The sequence below is a fragment of the Oreochromis aureus genome, linkage group 11 (genome assembly GCF_013358895.1).
Source record: "Oreochromis aureus strain Israel breed Guangdong linkage group 11, ZZ_aureus, whole genome shotgun sequence".
Classification (NCBI taxonomy): Eukaryota; Metazoa; Chordata; class Actinopteri; order Cichliformes; family Cichlidae; genus Oreochromis; species Oreochromis aureus.
In genome coordinates, this window is record NC_052952.1 from 322808 (window position 1) to 335074 (window position 12267).

The following is a 12267-nucleotide window of genomic DNA, read 5'->3' on the forward strand; positions in this document are numbered from 1 at the left end:
CTGCCGGGATTCCTGATGCATTGAGTTTTTCCTTCCAGTCACCTTTCTCACTCACTATGTGTTAATAGACCTCTGCATCGAATCATATCTGTTATTAATCTCTGTCTCTCTTCCACAGCATGTCTTTATCCTGTCTTCCTTCTCTCACCCCAACCGCAGCAGATGGCCCCGCCTCCTGAGCCTGGTTCTGCCGGAGGTTTCTTCCTGTTAAAAGAGTTTTTCCTTCCCACTGTCGCCAAAGTGCTTGCTCTCATGATTGTTGGGTTTGTCTCTGTATTTATTGCGACAACAGGAACCATAAAGCCTGAAGCACTTGTGTTGTGATTTGGATATAAATAAAATTGAATTGAATTGAATTGAACAGTAGCTGGTGTGAGCCTGGAAACAAGCTGACAGCTTATTCACATTTTCTGCACCAGTTTGTTTTGAACGTGAGTTTGTAATTATATGATCACATCTGTAAAACCAGCAGCTGTATGATGAACAGTGAAAACATTATCAGGCGGCTGATGCACAGAAACATAAATGAACAAACAGTGGAGTAGCTGCTCAGACTGGCGCAAACACTAACTTATTTCCCTGGCGTGGTGCATACGTGCACTGAGGTCTACGATCCCGCGCTGCAAACGTTTTGCTAACTCGAGGATTTGTTTGCAGCCTTGCATGTTTTTATGAGCTGTCACGTTTCACTTTTCACTGAGCTCAGCAGCAAAGCAGAGCCTTCGAATGTCACAATGAGGCAGGACTCTGTGTTTCTGTCCACACTGACAACAGGAACCAAACCTGAAGCAGAAGGAGGTTCAGTCTGTGTGGCACTCACAGTTTATATGTTTATATGATGGGGCGGGGCCATGTGGAGGTGTGAGTGCAGGTCATTACTGAGCAGCTGAAGGAGCATGCCGGGGCCTGAGAGCACGAGTGCATACTGCAGCCTGTTGGGGAGGAAGGCAGCCACTTCAGCCCCAGCATGCTTTGGTCCAACTCCAGACGAGGACACAGGTATAAAACGCTCCTGCTGAGGGTCATGGCAGCTGTTCTGGGGTCTTTACACAAATCTCTCACTAGTTTTGTTTCTACAGTCTTTGAAATCTTTGTTTTCTGCCTCGCCCAGACTTGATGATTCCTCTCAGTCTGACTCTGTATACATACAAAGGTATCAAGAGTAAGAACATTTTCTCAAAGCTTTGCTGATGTTTTAAACTGGCAGATAACCCTGTGCCTTCACTTGATTTTATAAACTGGTTATGGTGGTGGTTTGTGCTCGATGAACAGGTGAATCCTGAGCAGGTGGAAACAGTAACAGCTGATGCTCTGTTCAAAGAGCAGAATCACACTAACGGCTTATTTGTCAGCAATAACATGAACAGCGCTGCATCGATCGAACAAAGACAGACAGATGGCAGCACGAGATGATAAAGACACCGAGGAGTCACTCATCAGTGAAAGCTGCATGCAGGGATGACCTGGCTGCATGTCTCAGCCCAACACAGCGCTTCTGCATGGGTCATACAGGTGTAAAAAACAAACACACACTGGTGACGGGACAGCAGCAGATGAAACTCACCGTGAGCACAGAGAGCAGCTCGTGTATGGGTAGCTCCGCCCTGAGGCGCTCCTTGAACGTGCGGATGGTCTGGTGCTTCAGGTAGTAATAGGAGGCAATGCGACCGTAGGTGAGAGGCTCAATCGACTGATCGTCCTGAGGAGGTGATGCAAGGAAACCGTTGAACACATCTGTGACACCGTACAGAGAACAAGCTTGAACACATCACACACCTCTTTAATTTCAATGCAGTAGGAGCACTCGAGGTCACGCAGGCTTCTCTCCACCAGGTTGGACAGATACTTGTTAATAGACTCGTGGCTGATGTCTTCTAGGCTGTAATAACTGAAGAACAGAGAGTACACAGTGGAAACAATCACAGTGAGATGCTTCAGCAGGACAGAGTGGGGCTCAGACCAGGACTGAGGGGTCATTCATTCCCACCTCAGCTCATCTCTGAGTAGAAGCAAAGTTTGGTCAAATGTATAACACTTCAAAAATAAATACGTCCCTGAAGCTTATTCTGTGGTTCTGCTTCCACACAAACATGCTTACATGTGAAATTTCCACAGGCCTAAACAGTTTATGGCCCACTATACGGAGATATGAAACACTTGCTGTGAAATTTTAGCTTCAAATTTTCTTTGAAAAATTGTTTGTCAAACTACTTCAAGCATGTTTAATGTTTAAAAACACGAATACATCCAAAAATATTCAAAGAAGAAAGCCTCACATTTGCACTGGCCTCATTACCATGAGAATGAATTAGGATCAGCCAATCAGCACGCTGACTGCTGCAATCATCTCACATGCTGTAACTTTGCTCTTCTACACAGCTGGCTGAACCAATCACAGCACAGGAAGGCAGGCTGAGTGTGATGCTGTCGGCTGGTGACAGTAAACAGCTACAACATCATAGACAACAGCCTGCAAAGCTGTCAGTAGGCTCTGGGTATTAGCACACGCTGGCTCAGTACGTCTTTCTCTGACGACCTGAGTACAGACACTATCAGCTCCACAGCCAGTCAGCTGTAAGTCAGACATTAGCAGTTCTCAGCAAACACACCAGCCTTAGACTGTGAGGTCACACACGATAGTGTGGGCTGTACAGAGTCGTGGTTCACCAAACTGGCTAATGCTAGGAACATGTAAACACTAATAACATCCATGTTAGCGTGTGCAGAACATGATGATGGTGGAACAGCATTAGCATCCAGTAAACACAGAGTAGCAAAGCTGGCTGTTCTCCTGGCTGCACACAGCTGAGACAAACTCCTGCAGGAAAATCACTCTCAGGTTTCAGTGTTATTACCTAAAAAAAGACAACAGGGGCAAAAATGGGTTCCATGCTCAGAGATGCTAACAGTTACCACCTGAGAGTCAGCAGAAGCACAATCAAAGACAACTTTCATTAGCTCACAAAGCCAATATTTGTGCCTGTACTGCTGGAAAACTACAGCACATGTGGCTTTTTCCATGCTGAAGGAAACGTTTTAAGATCCTCGGTAACAAAATCCATGTGAATGTATCAACGACATCGTGGTAAGACTGGAAAACATGGTCATTACTGACGGGCAGTTGTGCTAATTAGTGCCATCTGGTTCACTATAGTCAGTTAATAATCACATTTCATGTTTTCTAAAGCTGATAAGACGAAATGATGAATTGTAACTGTAAGATAGTTTTTTATAAACCTGATGTTTTTGTTTTGTTTTAAAATCCTCGAAAACTGACAAAAAACAAGATTTCAGTGTCAGATATATATGCATGTCTCCAGACTGAGTCACTGACTCTTCTCAGTTATTATCAAAGAGCTGATAGAAAAACAAATATAAGCAGAATAGTCCTACAGTTTAATAATGAATCCTACAGTCTTGTCATATATTTTCAGGTCCTATTTAGAGTTTGGGTTACATTATGTATCACGACCTAACACTGAATGAGAATATAATGACAACCAGCTGCTCAGGACCAACTTCCAACACTTATTGTTTGTCCTGCTCGCCCAGGTTGTGGGAGCAGCAGCCCCCATGTCAGTGAGAGCGAATGCCCACGATAGTCACAGAGCCCTGGGTGTGAGGACGGGCAGAGGGCAGCCAAAACGGTTTGTTTCAGACAGGTGATGGACTGTATATAAAAGATGGATGGAATTTAAAGGTGGGAGCGCCTTACACCTGCATCCTCTCTGATGGGCGATGGTTGCACAAACACTTTCTCGTGTGTCAGTGGAAAGGTAGCTCTGTTCACCTCTGACTTTATTAAACACTTATGGGTTCACACGGGTCCAGTTTTAAATCAGGCTACACTGTGATAATATTCACATGCAGCGCTCCTCTTCCTCCTCCTCCTCCTCCTCAGTGCATTTGTCTGGTTTAAAGCAGCCACACTGAGGCAGCAGCACTTCCCTGACAAATCACTGTTTGCACTAAGAACAAGATAAACACGGATCATTTAAAACTGTATGTGATGCAGATGCTGTGTCTCTGTACAGCGATCTATTCAGAGGTGGAGGAAGACGTCATTGTACAGCTGTGCATGTAAACCATGTAACAGATGATGTCATTGATCATCACACCAAACCTTTCATAGCGCACTAACACGGAGGTGACCAAACACATTTCAGAGGCGGGGCCTGTTTGAATGAAGTCACACCATTAGGCTCACCGCCATGAAGCTGCTGATGGCACAGCGAGTCAGCCGTTAACGCTGCCCTGGGACCCAGTGTGTGTGTGTGTGTGTGTGTGTGTGTGTGTGTGTGTGTGTGTGTGTGTGTGTGGGTGTGTTAGTGTGTGTGTGTGTGTTAGTGTACGGGTTCGTACTATCCTGGTGGGGACCAAAATCTGACATTTACTATACTGGTGGGGACTTTCTGCACAATGGGGACCAAAATCCAGGTCCCCTTGGGGTTGAAAGCAATTTTCACACTCAAAATGTGGTTTTAGTGTCAGGGTTACAATTAGGTTATGGTTAGGTTTAGGGTAAGGGTTAGGCATTCATTTTTGATGGTTAGGGTTAGGGTAAGGGGCTAGGGAAACCATTACGTCAATGGGATGTCCCCACGAGGATAGCAAACCAGACGTGTGTGTGTGTGTGTGTGTGTGTGTGTGTGTGTGTGTGTGTGTGTGTGTGTGTGTGTGTGTGTGTGTTATGGGAATGAAAGCAGCGGATGTAACACGCAGCTTTGTGGAGATACCAGAGAGAACAATGGGCACACTGAGGGTACCAACAGTGAATTTAATAATCTGAGGTTAGGCTAACGGTTAGAGCGTGCACAAACGTGTGTGTGGTGCTGGAGCTGATCTGTCAGCTGAGCTCAGACGTCTCAAACATGGAAATAACTATCGTTAGCCAAAAACTCGCCGACCACCCGATCAGCTACAAGTGAACTATTGTTAGCTGACAAAAAAAGGTCCAGAAACCACCGAGGCCTCAGAGGTAACTGGACAAACCTCGGCAGAGGAAGCATCGTATGGTGCGTCTCCACAGGAACGGCCAAACTGATTAACATGACTGTCCAGTCTTTCCCCTTTCCTATCAGCTCTAACAGCAGCACTTAGAGAGAAAACACAAAGTTGACCATAAAAACTCACAAATGAAACGATAATAAAACCTTTCAGCTGGATGTGCACTGTTAGGCTATTCCCAGAACCTGGAAGTGAAACTTTCAGTGTGTCTTATCCACACAGGGATTCTTCAAGCACAGCAATCTTTCCATTTCATTCATCCATCAAACCCATCATTAGGTTTACAGATTTACTCTTAGCAATGTGCACCCCAACTGGAAAACACACAAATCTTTGTTATTGTGGTTTATCGTCTGACGTTTTTTATCAGACTTTAGTGCTCAGGATAGATGGAATATTATTCATAGGTGATTTTCACATTTATTTCTAGACTCATTCAGACTCTGGTGAAATCTAAACGAGCCCACTCATCTGCAGCATGCTCAGCACTGTTCCCACAACTCTGGGTCTCAGGTTAAGATCTCGATCATGTCTGTAGAACCAACACAGGCAGATACAGGTGAGAGATCTGCTGAGTGTGTGAAGGAGACTCTCTTTCATTCTGGCTGCAGATCCAAAGGAAACGCAGTCTTTGGATCAAACACAGCTTACAGAAAGAGTCAGCTATAATTAGGCTGTCTTGCATTTCTGCTGTTACACACCAACGTGTTGTGAAAAAGACACATGAAAATGTGAATTTGTGTTCATGTAACATGTAAATATACACACACGCTGAACACGATGTGTTTCTGTGGAACATTCATCCTCAGAAAATGCGCTGCTAAAAATGGAGAGCGCTGATGAGCTGTCCGGAAGTTTCTGCACGAGAAAAGGAAGAAGCAGAACTTTTGGGTTCTTCCATTTCTCAGGAGAAGGTGGCAGCAGGGAGAAGGGAATGGTTTGATCCAGGAGCTGAAGCTGCTTTTCTACATATTTCAGGATGTCAGTTTGAACTCTGGTTGGCAGAGTTGGATCCACATCTGACAGAGAAATGCTTTCTGAGAGCGTACTGACCTGGAGCATTGTGTAGCTGTGTGGAAATGGTTTTATGTTACTATTCCCACATCAGTGCATATTCAGTGCTGGTGTGTGTTTGAACAATGAGTGAATGTGGTGCTAAGTGCAGTGCTCTGATTGGTCAGAAAAATCAAGCTGGGTTCCAGAAAAAGTTGCAAAATGATGCAGAGTTCGAACGTGTGTATTAAGAATAAGAGCTTTGATACAATCTGTCAAACACACGGCTGGGAGCCTTATTATTATCATCATCAAAGGGGTAACAGTGGAAGTGATGCAGTGATGCAGACACTGCACCTGCCTGTCACGGTGAAGATGAGCCTGAAGGAAGCTGCTCCTATGCTCCAACCCTGTCCAATCACCTCAGTGTAACACGAATGACATCATAGATATGTGCTGTGGAGGTAAGAGTACACGTGCTTCTTCTGTGCCTGCAAAGACACCAGCTGAACCAGTCTGATATCTGACCCTGATCCATTTATACAGTTCTGACTGGTTTCCATCTCCAGTAGCTCAGGTGGCAGAGCAGGTCACCTACTGGCCGGAAGGTCAGTGGTTCGATCCTAGTCTGCTCCAGTCTACATGCCAAATATCCTTGGGCAAGATACTAACCCCATGTTGCTCTCCGACACATCCATCAGAGTGTGAATGCTGTGTGGATGTTAGTTAGGAAGCACTTAGGAAAAAGTGCTGAATGAACAAGTTGTGTAAAGTGCTTTGAGTGCTCAGATGAGTAGAAAAGCGCTGTATAAGAACCAGTCCAGTGTCTGTTTAAAGTCAACAAGGAGCTGTCAGGAAAACAAAAGTATAATAATTTACTATGAACACTATATGGAAACCCAGCAGGCTGCTTTGTAACATTACAACTGATGATTAAATCACTCCTTCATCTTTCAGTGAGAAACAGTGAAGTCTGTAGGGCTGCAGTAAGAGAAGCACACGGGCGCTGTGTTCCCACAGTTTGCAGCAGATGACAACGAATCAATGCAGCGACACTCTAAAGCCTCTCTGAAATGTGAATATTGACCCAAAATCCCAGTTTGAATGGTTTCACAGGCCTGCAGGGTTACAGAGCCACTGGCTGGGCCTCCGTCAGTGGTAAATGTGGGATGACAGGCGTGCAATTACCAACAGGCTGGAATGTTCTGGAGTGGGCTCTGTCTACACAGCAGATGTTTGACTGAACAACACATCACAACAATAACCAGGCTGTGTCTACACTATGCACAGGTGTGTGTGTGTGTGTGTACTGGGAGCTGGGCTAACCTGGGATTCATCATCAGCCGTCTGAAGAAGTAGGTCCAGGTGATGTAGTCCATGGCGTCCTGCTTGGATGAGATGGTTCCTGCAGCAATCTCAGCATTCAGATGATCAGACAGCACGCTGAGGAGGCTGAGGATACACGACACATTAGCTGGTGAACTTATCACTGTAGGCCTTTCTAAACAGCAGTATGCTGGCAGAGGGTAACGATGCTGCTGTAAAACCAGCACCTAAATGAAAGAAAAAACTAAAAGCATGTAAATACAATTTTGCATCACTTGCAGGGGTTTCCAGGACAGTGATGACCACATTTTGCAGCACACTGAGGCACAGAAACTACTGCAGCCCGACACTGAACAGGAAACAAACCCTGGACTCTATAGGACACTATAACGACAGCGTATACGGTCACCAGTTTATCTTTATTAACGACCCTGCTGATGTTGCATTCATGCGTGACTACAGTGAACATGAGCTGATATTAAGTGTTCTGAATGACTTCATTCAACATGTCTGTGTAAAATAAACCTCTGCTTTTGGTCTCACAGGATAATTAGAAAAGATAGTGAAAGTCACCTTTTTTTCCATTTACTCTGAAAGGTTCCCAGAGTCTCTCTAGCTTCCTGTCAGTTTTTCCCCCTATGACCAGAACGCGCACACGTCACAAAGTACGACCGCTGCTCAAAAACTGAATTTAAAAAACGTGTCTCTCTGCTCACTACAACTGTAGTGGCTCCAGTCTGCAGCACGTCCACTTTGATATAAAACATTTTAGAGCCACTGAAAAAAATGAGCTGTTTTCTTGAAATATTACTCACATTAATTGTAATTTCTTGGCTATACTGAACCCAATACACCATCATATAAATACTCAACAAAAACCAGCAGATAAAATTTGTGATCTCTTTTATCATGTAGGTGCTATTAGCGTCCTCGGAGAGCGATGGGTGAAACACACATCATTTAACGCCCTGGCATCTCGGCGCTGCTCTTATCTTTAATGTTAAAGTTTATGATAAACATCAATCTAAGATTTGAAGAGAGCTGTAAGGCCCTCAGAGCACCAGCCTGTGGGTCTGACAAAGGAGAAGAAATCAGTGTAAAACGAGCAAAACACTGAGAAACTATGACTGCAAGTGTGGCGTGTGTTGTGTGAACATACAGAAAGTATCATATACAGACTGAAAATATCATGTCACACATCACACATCATGCTGAGCAGTGCTGCAGAGTGGACAGACTGATCTGAAGGGGAAATAGCAGCTTATACCATCGTGTTTGTACTGACAACATGTAGGCACGTAAGGCCTGATATATCACATTACTTTAACCTTGGTATGAACAGTAATGGTAACGGCTCATAAACACTTAAATACATTAGACATAGACCCATAGATGGGCCCAGTCTTTGACACTAACAGATGATTATGGCAGGAATCCTGATGATGAAGATTGTGCTGTTACCTGGACTCTACAGGAAACGGCTCGTACAGAAACTTCTTGTAGAAATCCTTCTTTATGTCGTGGACAAGGATGACTGCTTTGCCCTGATCATCAAACTGAGGACGGCCTGCTCGCCCCATCATCTGCAGCACGTCTACACACACACACACACACACACTGTTACACACAACCTTTAGAGCAGAACGTTTACGATCTGTTAATGCGGTTTGTTATGAGCATCAGTGACAGCTATATGAGAGCTTCTTAATGCAGAGTTTAACGTCACACTGACTGGAGAAAGCATACTTCCTGTTCCACAGAGACCACACCGAGGCTGTCACTGAACTGTACCTGTGATGGGGTAGTCCACATAGCGCCTGGATTTGCCATCGTAGTACTCGGTTCCCTTGACGACAACCAGGTGAGCGGGGAAGTTCACTCCCCAGGCCAGAGTGCTGGTAGCAATCAGAACCTGGTGACGTTTTAGAAATGAATGACAATGAAACAGGATGTGAGATATAGACACAGCAGCTGAGGCGTGACAGCGTCTAACTGTGCACAGGATTAATGTAGCAGCATTCATCCTCTGTAGCACTAACAGACCTGTGTGTGGAGCAGACAGAACAACAGGAAGTGAGGACAGGCAGACGGAGAGAGACAGCTGGGGTTTTGCCTAATTACAGAAATTCCAGGCAAAAGAAAAGCTTTGGAATGTCCTTCAAAAAGCCTGGAAAAGTATTCCTGAAGACCACTAAAAGAAATGACAGGAAGGCTTTCCTAAGATAGTTCAGGCTGTGATGAAGAATAAGGTGGTCATACCAAACTCAGACTTTAACGCTGTTAAAACTCAACAAGTCACTCATTTTGCCACATATGCTGCAGTTCTATGTACACTTTATTGGTGCAGTAGGTATGAGTTTGTCTGCCTTCACACACAGAGTGGGGTCAGCAGATGCAGATGCTGACCCCACTGTGGCAGGGTGTGGTTTGTGGCTCAGCTGCAGGGGAAGGGTGGAGCAGTGGGTTCAGGGGGTGGTGCCAGGGGAGGCTGGCTGCCACAGCTGTCATCCATCACACCAACCGTGTCGTCCGCATTTCAGTAGCTGCCCTGGTAGAGATCTGTGTGTGTGTGAGCAGGAGAGTGCAGCTGGAAACATGTGCGTACATGAGAACGCCAAAGAGCCATGTAAACAACACTGTAAAGCACTTTTTACTTTTGTTTGTCCATCTTTATCAGTCACTTCTTCCTCACTAACTGCAGTTCTATAAGGTGCATGAGCGCACAGGAAGGGCAGGGGAGGGGCCGGTTGCATTAAGAGATTCGATTGGTCAATCCAGTGTCAGTTATGAAAATGAATGAACAGGCTGCTGTCAGTGCTGGTAGGACCATAGCCTGTATATTTAGAGACACTAACACATCAGACTACATGTGCATCAGCTGTGCCAGATTAGCAGCCCAGCACCGGGGTGAGGGAATACCTGAATCTTACAGTTGACAAACAGCTCCTCTACAGTCTTTCTGTCTCTCTCATGGAGGCCTGCATGATGCATGCCGATCCCAAAGGCCAGCGTCAGCTTCAGGTTGGAATCTCGAACGGTACCAATGATGTCCTCTATCTGCAAACAAACCAGAACACAAACAGTGATTAGTAAGAAAAACAAATCTCACTGTAAACTAGGGCTGCTCGATTATGGCAAAAATGATAATCACGATTATTTTCACTGAAATTGAGATCTGGATTATTTGACGATATTTATTTAACAATAACAATGTATTGAATAATGGCTTTAAAGACTGTCAAAAAATAATCTAAAATAGTGTGCAAACACTGATTACAGTGCAAATGTTTGCAATATAAAAATAAATGAAAATGTAAACATCTATGTTTAGTGAACTTCAAAATCCTGCACAATATTTGATCCACGCCTGACTCACTGAACCCATAATGTTTCCACCAATGTTCCTCAAATATTTCATGTGTCTGAGCGAACACACAAACTCCCTGAGCGTCCCTTGGACCACTGTGAGCGACATCAGACGTGTGCACTGTGGTCACGCCAGCATCTAATCCATCCAAGTTACATGGTTTATTAAAATAATCAAATTACAGCATTTACATTTATGTTAGACTACTTTTAAACTGCTTTAGCCCACTTGCAATGAAAATGTAAAAAATCCTGTTCATGACCTGTGTAGTATGTTAACACTATTGGAAGTAAAAATAACTTGAACTCCAATTTTGAAAACACAACTTTCTTTTTTTCTTGGGCAATTAATTATATAGTTACTACTTCAAAAAAGTAACTCAGTTTGGCAAACAACAAAGTTTTTTGCAGCTATTTATTTTTTTAATGCAGCCAAGGCGTTTTTAAATAAACATTTCAAACTATTTACAGAACAATCAGCTGTTCTGCATCAAATCTGATGCCACACAAATTATTTGTGCCACTCCAAAAAACTAATTTCTGTCCCCTATGAGATAAAGGAGAACAACAGCCTGATACCTGCAGGCCTGACAACAGGAGATGTATCACTGCTGTAACACCTGTAACACTCAGCAGCCGCCTCATTGTTCTGACACACACAACAAAACTATTGACTACACCACACACTAACTACACACTAACTACACAAGATTTGCGCTAAACGCCTCAAATCTCTCCATCTCAGAACACCGCCACACTCCTAAAACTTCCCCGTTTCTTAACAACTAGATGCCACGTTGCCATATCATTTTTTGATTGGTCCACACGGTACTTTTTTCGACCAATAGGAAAGGGTGGGGGGTTTTTTGGTTTTGTTTTTGCTCACAGGCTTTCGAGCGCTTTCCTTATAAAACGCCGTTTTTACCGTTTCTTCCCGCAGTAAATATAAACAACGACAGTATTCAGGAAGAAAACCAAACATTGCAGATATTTTCATCATAACTCTGGTTTTACGTGGCCGATCAACACAATTTAAAAACTGGTATAAAGTCCACACTTTTTCCGTCAGTTGTTCCGTCTGTCCTGCTCACATCTCCAATGGTTGGACATGTTGTCATTAACGTGGCTTCACTGCACATCAGCCACGCCGCTTTGCTAGCTAAACACCGGTGTAGGCACATAAGGACGCTGTCATAGCCTGTCAACGACGTTGATTGGCTGCGTATATACGAATGTGAATCGCATTATTGGCTGGACTACAGGATAAGGTGGCATCGTTCTAATCCCATACAGGAGCAGCCAGTCACTCACTGACTAACACTGCAAAACAGGATTGTTAAAGTTTTAATTTTAATTTCAATTCAGGTTAGATTTTTTTGTGTGCAACGCAGATATTCTGCGCGCAGAGACCGTGCCAGCAGTGCGCAATTGCGCACGTGCGCAGTTTAGAGGGAACATTGGTTTCCACACCACTGAAGTCGTTTCACCTCTTTTCAACCAACGGCATTCTTTCTTCAGCAGCCATTATCCTCTCCTCTCCAAATAACTTCTGCTTAGCTTTCCGAGCTTCCCTCG

The 12267-nt window shown here is 44.3% G+C and overlaps 1 protein-coding gene across 4 annotated transcripts in view; it reads right to left on the reverse strand.

The window, feature by feature from the left end:
• Positions 1-12267, reverse strand: part of ascc3 (activating signal cointegrator 1 complex subunit 3) — a 146178-nt gene that overhangs the window by 11992 nt on the left and 121919 nt on the right. For all 4 annotated transcript variants that reach the window (XM_039619361.1, XM_039619363.1, XM_039619362.1 and 1 more), the window contains exons 31-36: positions 10246-10383; positions 9118-9238; positions 8788-8920; positions 7327-7452; positions 1777-1888; positions 1565-1699 (exon numbers count right to left, since the gene is read on the reverse strand). In XM_039619361.1, the coding sequence (XP_039475295.1) occupies positions 1565-1699; positions 1777-1888; positions 7327-7452; positions 8788-8920; positions 9118-9238; positions 10246-10383 (765 nt within the window). The remainder of the gene's footprint in view (positions 1-1564; positions 1700-1776; positions 1889-7326; positions 7453-8787; positions 8921-9117; positions 9239-10245; positions 10384-12267) is intronic.